General features: G+C 40.1%; 1 protein-coding gene across 3 annotated transcripts in view; it reads right to left on the reverse strand.

The window, feature by feature from the left end:
* TMEM241 (transmembrane protein 241) overlaps positions 1–15,665 on the reverse strand; it is a 54,899-nt gene extending 39,234 nt beyond the window's left edge. For 2 of the 3 annotated variants that reach the window (XR_005955984.1, XM_041477661.1), the window contains exons 1-6: positions 15,529–15,665; positions 12,000–12,046; positions 10,184–10,261; positions 5,808–5,889; positions 2,521–2,598; positions 1,106–1,131 (exon numbers count right to left, since the gene is read on the reverse strand). Coding sequence is in view for 2 of the 3 variants with exons in the window: in XM_041477661.1 (XP_041333595.1) it covers positions 1,106–1,131; positions 2,521–2,598; positions 5,808–5,889; positions 10,184–10,261; positions 12,000–12,046; positions 15,529–15,600 (383 nt within the window). In the remaining variant the exon portion in view is untranslated. The remainder of the gene's footprint in view (positions 1–1,105; positions 1,132–2,520; positions 2,599–5,807; positions 5,890–10,183; positions 10,262–11,999; positions 12,047–15,528) is intronic. The other variant, XM_041477662.1, reaches the window with a different exon arrangement.
* Positions 15,666–17,032: the final 1,367 nt, after the last annotated feature.

The raw sequence follows: 17,032 nt of genomic DNA on the forward strand, positions 1-17,032 counted from the left end.
GAAGACACTGTGGAATTTCTGTGGTCTGTCACTATATTAACATACTCTTGGTTTTGCAGCTTATTTTCCTACTCTCTAAGGCATGGGAAAAGACAGAATAAAGATTATTTTAAAAACGGTATCCTTGACAATAATCCAGTGGTGAAGACAAGGCCACATAGTTAGATAATGAAAACAACAGGAAGAAATTAGGAAGATAATGTCTCTAAGTACACTACATAATAACCCAACATTATCCATTCTAAAGTACAGCTAAAAGATTACAGGATGTGGAAGACAGCAAATACCATTTTCCAGGGGGATGTTGGGGCATAGAATCGAAATTTTAACACAGGACTGGTTGATTTTTGTTTGTCTCTTTCCATCTCCTTTTTGAAGCCTAAACAACCAGGGCCACCAAGGGTTGGTAGTTGTGCAGCTTAATGTCACAGAATGATCAAGGTTGGAAGAGACCTTCAAGATCATCTGTCCAGCTGTCAGCCCAGAGCCACCGTAATCACCCTAAACCATATCCCCCAGTGCCACATCTTGAACATTTCCAGAGATGGTGACCCCCCCGCCTCCCTGGGCAATTTATTCCAATGCCAAACCACTCTTGTGATTTTTTTTTTCCTAATATCTAACCTGAACCTCGCCTGGTGCAATTAAAGGCCACTTTCTCTTGTCCCTTCATTTGAGACATGGCAGAACAGACTGACCCCCACCTCACTATGAATGATTCCAGCAGAAATGGATCTAATTTACCTTTCAATTCTAAGGAAGGGAATTTTTAGCTACTTTCTAACACACTAATTATCTTTCTCTTACTGTTTATGATTACCTACTGGAAGCTCAAACCTTTCAAGCCTTTCCAAAAGCATTGTTATGGGCTGTTTTATCATTCATTTCATTTTTGTAAGGAAAAAAAAACATATCAAACTATGCAAGCAATTGCTAAAAAAGACCTAAAAATATTTAATTACTCCTATGTTACAACTTAGGCTCACTGCCCACAGGAATGTGCCTTACATTCTTCATTGTTTTGGTGTGCCATTATCTGAAGCAAATACAGAAGCTGGAGCCAAAACAAGTCTGAATTTGAATCTGAGTAGTTTTAAAAGCTTACCTACAGACTTTCAGATGAGAGGTCTGCTGTAAAAAAGAAAGTATGATTAAAACATTAAAATTTAATGATAAAAATGGTAAAATAGTGTTTTCTCCTTCCAAAAGCTCAAAAGTGATGACAGCTGATCTTACTGCACCATGCACATTAAAACTTCAATGAGCAGCATTCAAAATTTGAGCACTGCTTAGCAAATTTAATTTGATAAAGAAGAATCAGGATTATGGATCAGCCTACTGCACCTTGATTTATATTTTCAGATTACTTACCAGCAAGTAAACTTAAAACCAGACATGAACTTAACACCTGCTCCTCAAACTTGACTTGAATTGTACCAAAACTGTGTAACATATGTACTCAAATATTGAGTTTTCCTAACTGGGTACTACCTCATACAAACCAATCTTGATCTAAACTCATGAAATTTTCCCAACTCTTTGATATGAAATTATTCTTGAGGAGCTTTCCGTTAGGCCTGTGTTTGCATTATCCTTGTCTGTAGTGCTTTTGTTTTTAAAGAGAGGAGTCATAAGCTTGTGACATAGAAGGAAAATATTAAACACTTTGACAGGGAGACTAATCAGAGGACAATGACACAGGGACATGCCATGGTACACACTGCTATGTCCCTTAGGCATAACCTTCATGATCCCTTCTGTTTGTTAGATGAAGTAAACACCCATTTATCTGTCTTCTATACAAAAAACAGTTATAATGAATGGAAGATGCCTTTCACAGCAAGCCAGAGGCCACTGTAGAAACAACTTTGTGATGAATGATTTCCCAGTGTTAGCTCACACAGCAACTCTGTAGTCAGTTAGAAAAACATTTCAAAAAAAGCCTTAAAAGAAGGCTCCCCAATGCAGTTTGTAAGGAAAAAAAAAAAACCAAAAACAAACCAGTTCTTACAAAAGGGTACAAAAGTTATTCTCCTGACATTCATAGGGGCAAAATCTCAAACACTCAAAACAAATTTAAAAATGCACTCTTCCTCCTGCATTTTATGTGGAAATGTGACCTATCTGTAAGCATACAATGAACAAGATCTATTTTACTGATTAGATCTAAGGGCATAGTATTCATTCCTCTCAGCTCAAACAATGAGACTTTTATGTGGGGCATGAGAGAGAGGCAGTATTAATTTTCAAAAGCATAAAATAAGCAGGGTCAAGCCAGTCTTAAAAATGCAGATCAGACTGGTGATATGTATTTGCAGTATTTCATCAAATAAGGGGAAAGGAAACATCAGTATAGACACTTGTCACCAGCAAAAAGCTCTCTCAGGGTCTCATTAATTAATTGCTATTACAGTGAGTCCAGAAAAGTACTTGGCACTAATGCCTGTATTAAGAGAAATTAGGTATCTTGCTCTGGGGCAGTTCTATCACAGGAGTTACCTTGACTAATAGGTCAATTACCTCTTTCTGCACAAACTTCTGGAACCCGCAGGTTATGACTTCTGCCGCGTTGTGCACAGTGAGGAACACCGGGATTGGCTGCCATGGGGAGAGAACAAAAATGCTCAAATCAACCCAGAGCAGTCACACACATAGGAAGGGGCACTCCTCCTAGAAACAGCTGTCCCACATGTCTGTGGTTTGGGGTTTTGTTTTTGAAGCTGTAAACCCATGCCACATCACCTAAAAGAGACTTAACCCATTCCAATCACTAGCACACGGGCACAGGCATCTTTAAATGCAGACCCTCCTGGAGACCTGCTTTCTGCATCTCCCACTGCTGAGTTCTCAGTCAGCTTGTGTGTACCCAGCTACCCCAGTGAGATTTGCTCCAGGTTTCAGCCTGTAGTCTTCCCTCGCTGATCCAGGATCTTCAGCCTTCACAGTAAACAGTTCTCATTTGTTGTCCCATCTCTGTCTGCTGGTACTAAGAATACAGTGTGACTCCTAGCAACAGATTTATGGGCAAGACAATTTTAGGTGATTGCTTTCAGTTACTGCTAGGAAGAACTGCCCAAAATTAGGATAGAAATGCAATAGTTCATACACAATGATGTTGAAATTATACCCACTGAGGTATCTGGACACCATCCCAATATGAAATCATTAAGAAACAAACCCTAATGATAACAATAATGAATCAAACACCCACTGCCCCAGGCAAACCCAACCAGAATTAGTGGTTCATAATACTTCCTCCAAATCAGATCCATGGTCTCTCAGACAGCTGAAACAGAAGCAATTCTCTGCTCTGATTAAGATAATCTAAAGACTAAGCCATTTTAGGAAGCAGTATTTCCCCACTCATATATGGTATTTAAATCACAGTAGCAGGGAATGGATTAACTTCTCAGTGATGTCCAAACTTTTAAGTACCAGGTGATATAAGCAGCAAATATCTCTCAAATGTGACTTTGCATATTTTCTGTAATTTTCTTTTCTTTACATGTTAAAGAAAAGAAGCCAGATAAGCATTGCTGATTAAACATTTTAAGTCATAATGACAGCTGGAGTGGGTCCATAGTCACAACAGTTGCACCAAAATAAGAATGGAAATCACACAAACACAACTGGCATGAAGTTGTTGGACCCAGCTTCATCGGTACTGAAAACCAATTCTCATCCCTGTTGCTGGATAACTGAGAACAGAAACTCAGAAGTATTAAACATAAAAGCAGTCTGAGCTTGACACAGTAATAGGAAATACAAGAAATACCCATAAACAAGGAAAGTTGACAGCAAAATTTACATTCTTCCCTTTGTGAAAGCCAATTTGTTGGGTTTTTCTTTCCTCCCTTTTGGTTTTGGCTCTTCCAAATGTGTTTTGGAGCCAACAATGGCTCCAGTTGGCCTAGCCCACTTAACCTTCTCCATATGTCTATTGCCTTTGATGCAAGCATTTCTTAAATTTGTGAGTGGGCTTAATGCTTATGAAAAGAAAGGTTTACTGGTTGGGCAGGCAGGGCGAATACACTCTGAACAAATCTCCTCTCATGGCTTTGCATAGTTTTTAAATAATCACAGTCCAGAGCTAAGCAGTCCTCCTCCCATTCTAGCCCTGAATCCTTGGTCTGGGGAGATTGCCAGCACCTCTAGGAAGAGGCACAAACAGATTAAAGTTGCAGCTTTGCCAGTATACAGGAATGTTTGAAAGTGGGTCCCCTTGGATTTGATAATAAAAGTACACATTATTTCTGCTTTAGAAATAAACCCACTTAATTAAAATATGCTGTTGAGATGAGCCAATTCAGCTATGAGTTTGAGAGAGTCCACTTTCATTTTCACTGTGTCATAAAATTGTTGTAGACAAAGTTATTGTAAGTAAAGCTTCTACATAGGATTGAATTTAGCTCCACTACAAGACAGCACATAATAATTATGGTCTAAGACTGCTTTTCATTTTGTCTTGCCTTGTAAAATGGCCACAGAATTAGATCTCTAAATCCCCATTCATGTACAACAAAAGCCGTTATGAAATGTGAGATGCTCCTTAAGAAAGGTTTGGGATACAAATGAAAACCCTTCACAGCCCTTCTGCCACTCCAGTGCAGTTCACTCATGAATGACCAGAGCAGGAACAGGAGGTAAATACAGTAACTTTCAGGATGACCAGGAAGTAAGAAGAAATAGCAGAGAGGTTGTGATTCTTAACTTCTCCACCACCCAGGTGAGCAAGGAGAAAAGAGGCTGCTGCTAAGGCTTTTTGGTGCTTCCAGACAGGGTTTTGTTATGGGACTTTGCTTACCTTACACTAAAGAAGGCAAGTGGAACTTCCTGTGACAAGGAAGCAAGAGGAAGTAAATGCAATCACACTGAGGGAGAAATGATCACAGAGCATGGGGCTTCTGAGCACATGCTTTCCCAAGATTATTTGTGTCCAAGATAAGGCCCCTAACCTTGCTTACAAGGACAGAGACCTCCTGTTTTTTCTGCTCTGTCTACTGGGATTTTCAAGGGATCACTACAATCAGAATCTGGTAAAAAAAGTCCCTTTTGATCCTGCTTAAGGCTCAGGAGGTGACAGGGACAAGCTGGCTCTGGAGCTACATTAAGATGCATTGACAGAATGCAGAAGGGAACTGGTGCAGGATCTCAGCTTGCAGACTGCACAACAGCAACAAAATATTGTTATCAAAAAAAAAGAAATGCCACCAATTTTTTTTTTTTTTACTTTTTTTAGAGAAGGCTATATAATTTAAGCATAAAGCATTCAAGTTCTTGAAAGGAGATTTGACATTCTGTAAACATTTGGTAAATTACTGTGATGCAAATGAATCCTAAAATTGAGTAATCTAACCCTTCCCATAATCTCTTTCCAACTTTCTATTTATTTTTTCAAATCCTGCAAAGAATCAAAACCTTCTCATTGAAATAATCTTCATCAGTTTCCTGGAAGGATTTCCCACAGATCCCACAAACCCATTCCTCCTTTTGCAAAGTTACAGCTACTGATTTCTTCAGCTTCTTTCCTACCTGTACAATTCAGACCACTGAGGATCTGTTCAGCAAAACACTAAGTACTCTGTAGAGATGCTGAGTGCTTCAGACTGTCGCAGAGATGCTTTTTGATACTTAGTAGGATTGGACCGCTGCATTAGCTCCACTAACAATGGATCTATTATTTAAAGTCCTCCTCCCTCCTTCTCCCTCAGCCCAGGAACAACATTAAACACCATGTATGAAGGGAATGGTCTTTGTTTACAAAGTAGAGGTAATAAAGAGCTGACTTCTACTGGTTCATTTCTTACCAATCTAGACAGTGCCCTGGAGCCAGCATAAATAATGCCCACAAAAAGTACTGATGCAGGAAGCCATGACAGGATTTCAGACCTGTGAAAACAATTAAAATCCCATTATTTCACCACATTCTGTTTACATACAGAAAGCAACAATGCTTGCAATGAATGTAATAATATGTACATATGTACAGTAATTTCAAATATGTGCATGTAAAAGGCAGTATCAGATTGCTTAGTATTCTTCCCATTTACTAAGGAGTCCAAATTAGAAATTATTCATTTTGTCTAATCCAAGAGAGGAACTAACTGCAGATATATTTTCTTTGTTTTACTCTTTCCCCAGCTCCTCTCCTCTAAAATCATGTTGTTTTTTGGTTTTTTTCCTCCCTTAGAAATTATTCCCATTGGTATTAAAGACATTTCAACTAATTTCTTTGATGTTCTGTGAAAGGAATGAAACCTGACAAATGAAGGCATAAAATGGCTCACTTGCACAGACAGCACACATTTTCACTATGTACAAATACACTGGGCCACCCACACATTCATTTCTCAGCCAGATTTACAAAGAGATTCTTCCTAAAGATCAGATTGTCTCTGTGGAAGCCTATCTCTTGAGATTTCCTAATCATATTCCTTTGACTAAGCCAAACTCCTAGAGGCAGTTTGACAACTAATGGAGGAATGAAGTCATCAGATTGATCTGATTAATTTTTTTTTTAGCCATGGTTACTGCAGTAGAGTCAGGTTTCAGTTCTGAGAAGGGGCTTCAGAACTTGCACTTCTATTTTTGATCTTGTTACTTAAGGGAAAAAAAGGGATCAGGTAGGTGGTAAATTTCAGAGAGAATAATGTAAGATTTTTGGCAAGGGAAGAAAAGAGTAGCCATGAGGTAAAGGCCTGAATTGAGGGCTTCCCAGGACTGAAGACATGGCTGCCTCACTCACTCTTCCCAATCTTTGAATTAAAGTGGAGAAAACATTAACGGGCAGTGCTGGTTCTCAAAACAAAACCAAACTGCTTGTAGTTCCTTAGTTTGCATTACACTTCCAATTAAGATGTAAGACTTGAAATGTAATTGTAGATACTGGTACACCAGCACATTTCATGGAACACAAGAAAACAGATGACTAAACAATTAAATCAGAACTGTGTGAATAAAGATAAAACATGCACAAAGATTCATGTAATCACAGACAAGGGAAAAACCATAAATACCACATTTCCTGTGTTATTATATATATAATTTTCCAAGACAACAAAAACCCAGGGTCACAAAAATAATGTTTAGATCCTTTAACTGGCATAAATATTTGTCCTGTGTTTTCTTGACTAGTCTCCATAAATTTTTATAAAAACACTGGGTTTTTTGAGGTTATTGACATCAAGTCCAAGATGTAATACTGTCATACCTCATTAACAATGAATTCACATCAGACACCAACAAAAATCCCCCTGCACTATTTGAACAGCAACAAATTGAAGAAAGGGGAGGGAAGAAAAGAAAGCGGTTCTGGGAAGATAAAAGAAACACATGATAAAAACCAAATTTTCATTTAGAACATAAAAATATCACTCTTTCATGTTCCCCACCACTAAATTGTAGGAATCCCAAATATGCCTTTATCTCCAATGCAATTCTGCGAAGTGCAATGGAAAAGGACTTCAGATGCTTTTTCCATGATGTAAGGGTAGAATTTTATGCTGCCAAGTGGGAATTTTAGGACTGAAAAAGAATGCACGGATGTTTGATGTAGCATGTCAGCATCAACAATCTGTCTTGTATGTAAACCAATTAGCAGCTTCTCCTCTTGGCAATATAGTAATGTACATGCAAAAGAGGAAGAGAACTGATGAGTTTGTGGTTGTTGTGGGGCTAACTCCAAATCCCATGATAGGCAATGGGTAGGTTCCCCCAAACAACACTTTAAAAAAAAACTCTGAGCTGCTGCTTAGCTGTGGGTGAAATGCAGCACTACAAGAAATGCCTATCAGAACGCCTCAGATTTATGTGCCTACAACAGTTAGGCAGCAGACTGGAAGCATTATGCAGATGCTACATGTTGCTCTGCTCTCCACAGAGCCCTCGTTTTGGATAAAAGTTTTGCAGACAGTCAACATTTGCTGTTTAGAAGCAATGAGAGAAAGTTCCTTACAGTATATCCTAGGGGGAAGCAGAGGCAAAGCAGGTTATCCACAAAACCTGAGTGAGATTACTCTAAATAATACATTTTTATTTGGTCTTTATAGTGAGGTTAGTATTCTGGACTTTGGACAAAGGACAATGATCTCTATGTAATAACTTAATTTTGCTGAGACACTTTGGGATAACCTGAACTGGCTCAGAAAGTATATGAGATCAGTCCATGTGACAGAAAAATTGGGACTTTGTGGACATGAACAAACTGCCATGAATGGATGGCAGTTTATTATTTTAAGCATTTGAAACTGAGGACTGGCTATGATATTCCTAAGTATCCTACACATAGACAAAACCCTCCCCTCTAACCAAAAGATAGATTCAGAGACAGGTATTTTTTCAGAGGGGATGGAAATGTCCATATCCCAGTAGTGGCATTAAAATCACCTTTGCATGTCATACTTGTTTGTTTGCTGGTGAGTTTTTCTTGTTGGTAGTGCTTCAGAGGTTTAGATGGTTTCCATGTTTGGGTTTTCAGGCTGCTTTTTGTTTTGGCTTTGATTTTTTTTTTTTTAGGAGATATATGTTTGAATCCACCCCTGCAAAGCATTAAAGCATGTGCCTAATCTTTGTGAACAAAGGCAGGTTTAAACTCATGCTTAAATAGCTGGATGAATTATAGCCAAAGCATGTAAATTAATTCTGCTTGTTCCATTCAGTCTATACTAGAACAGGTACTCTGTATTAACCAAGCTAACAAAGAGGTTTCCCAAGAGGGATTTCAACGCTTTTCCCTACACTGTGCTGACATCTAGTGGCCTCAAGTCTCCAGGGTCAAAACATGAACTAATTTTTCATCCAAGCCTTTCTTGGATAAAAACAACTTCCTTAACATCAGCGAGTGGTTTTTGTCCTCTATTTTCTTTAATGTCTTCCCAGGTTTTGAAAAGACGAAAGTATCTTTTCCAAGGTGGGAAAAAAAGATTCAACTTCTTCAATTTCATTATTTGAAGCAGAAGTAATCATTAGTGTAGAAAAGCTGAACTTTAAAAGGACATTACTGATGGCTGTATTCTTCTGTGACAACAAAATCTGCATAAACAATATAAATTTGATAATAATATATATATGTATCAGTAACTGCCAGGAAATCAAGGTTTGGACCCTAATCTGTCTCTGCCAAAGTCACTGACAGCTTTTATGATATCTTCAGTTTATTGCAGCTATAAAATAGGAAACTGAATTCTGTTTTCATTTACGACCTCACTTATATTTCCGTAGTGATGTAATCACTTGTATGGACATGAAAACAGAACACAGCCTGGTTTTTCTGACATACTCACAGGATTTCATTCCAAGTGAGGAGATTCAATTTTTCAAGCCAACTGTTTGAATCTCAAACAGAAAGTTCATCAGTTGTCACTTGGTAATACAGAATCACTGAGGAAAAGTTACATTAGAAGGGGTGTCTGGCAGGCATTTAGTCCCAACTCTCCCAGCTTCAGAGTCAAGTCACATTACTCAGGTCATTGCCCAGGAAGGTTTTTAGCATCTCCTGAGATGAAGATCCAATGATTGCTGCGGGCATACATCTTCTAAATGATACCATTTTGCACAATGAAAAAGATGCTGCATTCCATACTGCAGAATGGATCCACCTGAGCAGAGTACAGCATGACGACTCTTCTGGATTGTGCTGTCACACTCAGCTCAAGCAGATGATTTTTGTCTACAAAGCACCATTTAATTTGGAGTTTTATTGCTAACATCAGTTAGGAAAAGGCAAATGACCCCCATTTATGCAACACAGCTCTCAGAAAAAGGCAGATCACATTTGTACATTTCACAGCCCTGAGGGTTTTGCATAAGATTGTGTCAATGCTCTTTACTAACATTACCAAGGTTTCTCTTACAATACTAACAAACAATCCAGGGAAGAGATTGTTTCTTAGGGGCAGATGTTTGGATGAGACATCCTTATTGTTTTCACTATGGGCTTTTTGGTTGTCTTACCAAGATTAAATTAAATCCACTTTATATAAGTAGTCAGTTTAAGTGTGTGTCACTGAACACCCATTTAACTAAAATGTGAGTTCTCTTCTACATCTGTGAAGCAGAACACCGACACCCCCACATACATCAAACTCTATCTTAGCCAGTTAATAACATCCATGACCAACTTAGCTATGTTGTAATCCAGCAACAGAAAATAAGTGTTTGGCAGATACCAAAAAACCTACAGTACCTTGAACACAAGTTTATCTCCACCCAGCCCAGCTTCCAGGAGATGTGAAGCAGAAGTCCACCCACCAATGTCTGCCACCTGAAACAGAATGACACTGGGCAATAATATGTGAGGCCTTGGGAATACGTGCAGATAACTTAAAATAAGTAGCAAGTAATGCATACTGATTTCTTTTACATTTTATCACTTTCTTTAACACTTTATAAGTTATCAGCTTTCTTCTTCCTTAAGCTAGTGGTTTTCAGAGAGGTGTTCCATGTTCCTTGGGTGAATATCCTTGAATATCTAGCACAGTTCAGACAGAGATACTGTATTATAATGTTAATGCCATTTAACATCCATAACAGGTAGAGAAGTGGGCTTATTTATTATTCCCATTCATTGCAATGCATTGAAGCAATTATTTAAAATCTTTCTCACACATACACAAATAAACAAATATTCACTCTGTGCAGTACTAGTGCATAGTGGTAAATATTTAATGCTACTATCACAGCTCACTTCATCTTTTTTTGGATGAAGAGCCTATGAGAGCTTAAAAGCCAAGTTTCCCTGACATTTGCTGCAGGTTTGACTGTGCTCTATCCAAGCCAGTGGTGAAATCCCATCAGCTTTATTGTGAAAAATTTCCTCTTGTCTCAGGTTTTAAGGACGGAAGTTTGTGACAGTTTCAGATGCTTAGGACTATGCAGTATAGTCTAAGATTATTCAGGGAACAAAACCAAGGACTGTGAACAGTAACATCACGAACTGAGAATTACATTCTTTTCCTCTTTGCTCATCTGTCACAGGTCTAAATGAAAGTGTATCTGAGCCACAAAAAAATTTCAAGGAAAGGTCATTTTTAAAAGCCAGAGCTTATGAAAAAATATTAAGATGCTGAAATGCCTTTCCAAATAATAGAAAAAGGAAATAACTGTAGCAACACAGATGCCATAAGGCAGTTGCTTGCCATTGAAGTACACTTTTCTGTTGATTTACCACAGCTATTTTACACAAATTACTCAAAGCCCTCTCCCCATATGATAAAAGCCTTATGCAAGAGACAATCTCTGTGTGTGTCAAAACTGAGAAAGCATTTACTGCATATCTAATTGAGCTGAATACATTCAAAGTTAGTGGAGATTCCCAAGGTAATTATTCCTAGAGTTGATTGCAGTCCTGGGACTGCAAGTCTGGCAAAAATGTAAGCCATGCTAAGCAGCAGAAGAGGAAGTAAAGATACCCAGTGTCTGCAAGTTTTAACACCATCTCAAAAACAAGGGAAAACTTGGCTCTAAGAGGCCAGATTTTCATTAAATGTCTCATCAACAGCATTGATGGTATATATGGACATTTATCAAAACATTAATTTTCTCATTACAGCCATTAAGATATAATTGTGACTCGTGATGCAGACTTACAACCAAGGCTAAGCATGAAAAGAAGGAACATAGTATTTGTGAATGCTTAAAGATGTTTTTAAGGTTGGTTTTCTCTAGCACAGCAAAAGAATGCACCATAAATACACATTTTCCACATTTTCCTCTCTTCCAAAGAAGAGAGGTTGTACTGTAATTGTTACTTTTCTATGGTGAAGCTTAGGATTTTAAGGAAAATGAGAAATTATGGACTCCACGTATCTCAATTACATCCCCTCCATGATGTTTAAAAATTAACCAAGACACATTAATGAATGCTTTATTAAGGGTTCATGAAGCATGTTCTCTAGACAGCAAAAGCCAATAAGAACAAGAAGTAGTAAAGTTAGCTTCAGCATGTAACAGCAAGATGTTAAAGTCATTTTTCAAACCACTATTCTTAAAACCATACTTACCCTTGAAAAAGGGTAGGGTAGGTAAATTGCAGGACAGACAGGACATACTGGAAAACAAATAGCAAATTAATGGACATCAAACACCTACAGTTCATAATATTAATACACAATCACAAGCAACAAAACAAACACCAAAAAAATTTCATTTTGCTTTATTTTGGTGGAAAAGAGAAAAAAAAATATTTAGCAATTTCACTTGTTGGGGTGTATTTCCTCCCCCTTCCCTCACAGGGCTGCACTCTGTTCTCTGAAATGCTTTATAGGCCTCAATCTCAAAGAACAGCGTCTGGGCTAAGTTCCACTTGAGCTCATCAGAAACGCTGTCGGCTCTCAGGAACTTAATGCCGTCCAGCGAGCTCCTGCTTTTTAACAAACAGCCTTGGAGATTAATTTTTCTTGCCTATGTAAGAACCCAAGTGAAACAACATTTTTGTTACTGAACTTTCAAAGAAAGTTACCAACTGGCATTGAGGCCAGGAAGGAAAATCACTCTGGTCTAAACCCAAATCTCTTGTTTCCCTATAAACAGCAGTCCTGAGTGAGATCCTTTAAGCTCTCCTGGACCACAGCAGGATGCAACCAGCAACCTCTCTCTGAGTGGGACACCCCTCAGAGCCAGCTAGCTTACTACACTTGGAAGATCTCTGAAGGATGATGATGGATCCTGGGCTGATACCATCCACTCCTCAAGACTCAACCCTTTGCCTGTGAAGAAGATGCAAGGACATCCAAAGTGAGTACTTCAAGGAATTTGAGGGGAATTTTTCCTGGGTATACCTTGTACATGTTCCTTTAGGTCTGACTGTATGTGAATGTGGATATGCTGTAGCAAATTAATTATGAATATTGCTGTCTTTGATTATTAAGTATATTAGGTTTGTAAGTAAGATAGTGAGTCACTATTGTGCCTATATTAAATTCTACATGACTCTTTTGTTAAGTTGTTTAAATTAAGCATTTGATTAAGAGCTGCTATGTTTAAGTGCTGTTATAACCTTTAGACTAAACCATTCATTAAATCTGGAGTTAAATTTGGCAAACGGGTCCACTATGAATGCTGTAACTCACTGTATATTATTCCCTTTTATCCTTGCCCTTTCCTGTTCTTACTTGCATGTATATAATTTTAGGTTGATTGATTTTTAGATTGATTGATTTTAGTTTGATTTTTCTCTCTCTGCTTTAAGCATCTAATAATGATGTCATAGATGTAGTGATGTAGTAATGCAATAATTATGTAATAATGTAATAATGTAGTATTGATGGCAGTAGAATGAACCTCACCAACAAATTTTATTGTGATTTCACTTTAATATTAAATCTGCTTTTGCCCATCCCTTTGCTGGTGATTCTCTGAGTGACCTAAACAACTCATTCATGACACTTCCCACGCCAGAACTGCTGGATGCTGCCTCAGCCACTGTGGAAAGGAACAGACACTAAAGCACATGAGGCATGGAGTGGACACACTGAAAAATGGAGAAGGCTGTCATCTGAATTACACTTTCACTTTCCGAACACAGTCCATATATCACACTGAATGGAAAAGTATTAACAGGAACAAAAAGCTGTGAGCAGCAGTCAATTGAAATCATATCGTACCAAACAGGCAATCTTTGGCAGAACCAAGAGTAATAATCTAAACATAATTGTCTCCTTATGGCTAATGTATCTTACATTCTGCTTACACATTGTGTAAAATATTAAGCAGCCCATAAAGCCCATCAGAGATGTAATACATGGGGGTAAAAAGCAAAATCTGTGTCATTGCTTTAGTCTGCTTTGTCTGGGCCTGCATGTATGGATGCTAGTGTCTCTTCACACTAAATATGTATATATGCAAATGTGAGGCACAAATACATGCCTTCCAGGTCTAATAACTTGCCATGATGCAGTATATAAATACCACTTCTGCAAAGGAGAAGAATGATTGAAGCTTCCTCAGAGGAAATGAAAGGTACCTGCTGTTCCTTCCAGAAGCCAGCAGAAGCTGTCATAGGCAAAAGGAGGAGCTGAAAGTTTCAGCAGAGAGAAAACTGTGCTGGGCACCTTGCAAGACCCAGTTTTCAGTTTGTGGGGTGTCCCTAAGAAGCTGGCATCAGTATACAGAGACAAGGCAAGTTGATTCACAACAGGTCCTTTTACGCATACAGCTGTCAGAAATGCCAAGTGCATCTTAAATCAGGAAAATCTACCTACACATCTTTGTCCCTGCTTGCATTTGCACACCACCTTCAACAACTGAAAGGTCTATATTCTGGTTATTTTAAACTTTATTGCACTAAAATCTACACGAAGGTTTGAAAATGGAGGCCCTATGTCAATGTCCCTATGACCTCCTGTCAAGCACAGTTAAGCCAAATAAATACCCTTCCCAATCCATGATGCAACCTGGCAGCTCTTTTGGCCCCTTTCTGTTAAACTAATCACTGCTCCCAGTGATTTGCCGTCTGCCAAATCAAGTGCATTATCTCTCCCTACAACTTTGCTTCCTGTCTGGACTTCAGTCTACTTCTGGGCATCCTTAATGGCAAATGTGTCTTGGAACACAAACCACTGGCCAATGCCCAGAAAGATTTCATTTTCATGTCTGAAATGCTGCTTTTCTCTAATCTTCTCTCAGAATATTCATACCCTGATTGCTTCACCAATACTTTTTTCCTTTCAGAAATCTGTACCAGGAAGAGAGACATGCTCTCTGACAAACAGGATAGCATGGAACAGTTACTCTAACTCCTCCTCCCAGAGTGAAAAAGCTACTTTCAAACTATACTTAAATGATAGAATTTTATTCACAATGTGGCTATCTTCAGCCTACTTCTTCTGCTTAGACACTTGAGCTACACTCATAAGAAATTGTTACACAGTGGAAAACAAAATTCTTGAACTTGATTTGGATTTAATTAAGTTGTCAAAGTAACAAAGTTGCTTTGTTTGCTATTTGTTTCACTTCTAAACTAACACTTTGGATATTTCACGTTTTTCCCTTGCATAGTTGATATCATTGTTCCAGTTAACAGAACTTTTGGGAATGAGTGCAGTTGCCATACACCCAATAATGAAATATATACAGCATCAGCGATACAGTCATTGCAGCATAACTTCTGGCTCTATAACACTTCATTCATTGGAACGATATGATGTCAACCTCCTTGCTCTCCTAAACGAGACAATAATGGAACTCATTCGTCGTGGAAGGGTAAAGCTGTCTCACACTGAGCAAAACGAAACCGGCACCCTATCCGCAGTTTCGGGAGCACACCGGGATGGGCGGCGGGCTGGAGTGCCACGGACTTTTTCACTCGTGGGATAGTCCCGTCCGGGAAGGGCTGGTCCTCCGGCTTTCCCTGAGCAGGGCAGGGAAAGCAGAGGGCACCGTCCCTGGTCTTTCTCCTCCTCCCGCTCCAGGATCCCTGCACTTCCCTGGCCCCCCGCTCTCGCAGCCGCGGACCGGCAGCCAGCGCCCCCGCACCTCCCCGCGCCCCGCCCGGCCCGTCCGAGACCGGGGCGGCCCCGCGCCCGCGCTCACCTTGTTGGTGAAGCTGGAGGCCAGGTAGAAGAGGCAGAAGGCGAGGCCGCCCGCCGGCCTCTTCAAATACATCAGTCAGCGCGGGCGCGGCGGGCGGCGGCCATCGGCCGGGCCAGGGACACGTCGCCTCAGCGGGCGCCGCCTCTGCGGGGCCGCTGCTGCCGCCCGGCGGCCGTGCCGGGCCCGGGCCGGCCGTGCCGGGCCCAGGGCGGCAGGAGCGGCCGGCAGCGCCGCAGCCCGGGCACAGCCGCGGCCCAGGAGGCAGCGGCCGAACCGTGACCGGCCGGGGAGCGAGGACATTGTCCCCCCTCCTCTGCCCTTGTGAGACCGCACCGGGAGTGCTGCGCCCAGCTCCCAGGCACTCGGCACGGGAAAGACCGGCTGAAGCAAGGCCAGAGGAGGGAGGCAAAGATCATCAGAGGGCTGGAGCAGCGCTCCTGTGGAGACAGGCTGAGAGAGTTCGGGATGTTGAGCCCGGAGAAGAGAACGCTCTGGAGGCACCTTACACCTTTTAGTACCTAAAGAGGACCTGCAAGAGAGCTGCAAAGGGACTTTTTACATGGGCATGTAGTTGTAGGGGGAATAGCTTTAGACTGAAAGAGGGCGGATTTGGACTAGATGTAAGGAAGGTATTTTTTACGGCGAGGGTGGTGAGACGCAGGAACAGGTGATGGATACACCATCCCTAGAGGTGGCCAAAACCAGGCTGGACAGGGCTCAGAGCAACCTGGTCTAGTTGAAGACGTTTAGCAGGATGCCCTGCCCTGGAATGTGGTCAAGCAACTTGGACAATGCCTTATTTACAAGGCTATTAGGTGGACTGAGAGAGGGCATCAAGCTGGTTATGGTGTTGAATTATGACAACACCAGTCTGACCCATTAACCCCAAATTAGCATCCTGACCGTGAGGTAAAGATTTGGCAGACAGGCTGCTAAGCTGACCTGGAGATATATGACTGACAGTCAGTCACTGTACACTATAAAAGTCCAATCCATTTCCATATGGTTAGGTTCTTCTAACATATTCCTTCTTGGAGTGTATATGAAGATTCCTCCTTTGGGTGGGGACACCCCTCAAAGTTATTCCTTAAGGCTGAGTGAAAGATATTTTGCCCATGGTCATTGGCATGGGTGAATAACATCAATCTCTGCTTTAATAACTATTTCTTTCTGCTAGTTTTAATAGAATTGCTTCAATATTGTTGCTTTGATAGAGTGCACTGTACCACTCTATCCCAGTAGTTTTATCTTCTATAGTGTGTAGTAAGTAATTCTCAGTAAGATCTCTTTGTCTAATAATTTATCATAATATATAATTCATTTTTATATAAATAGATCTGGTTTGCCATAATTTATCCTACAGGACAAAGTCGTACAAAAGTTCAATCACACCTCTGTAATTTCTTAAACTTAAACCACTGACAGTCTGAGGCTAAGACTGGATTCAGCTGTACCTTGGCTCCTCTCTGAGCAGGAATTTATGAAGCAAGGGGGTCCTTTCTGC

Source organism: Pyrgilauda ruficollis, unplaced genomic scaffold, assembly GCF_017590135.1.
Source record: "Pyrgilauda ruficollis isolate IOZ18807 unplaced genomic scaffold, ASM1759013v1 scaffold41, whole genome shotgun sequence".
NCBI lineage: Eukaryota > Metazoa > Chordata > Aves > Passeriformes > Passeridae > Pyrgilauda > Pyrgilauda ruficollis.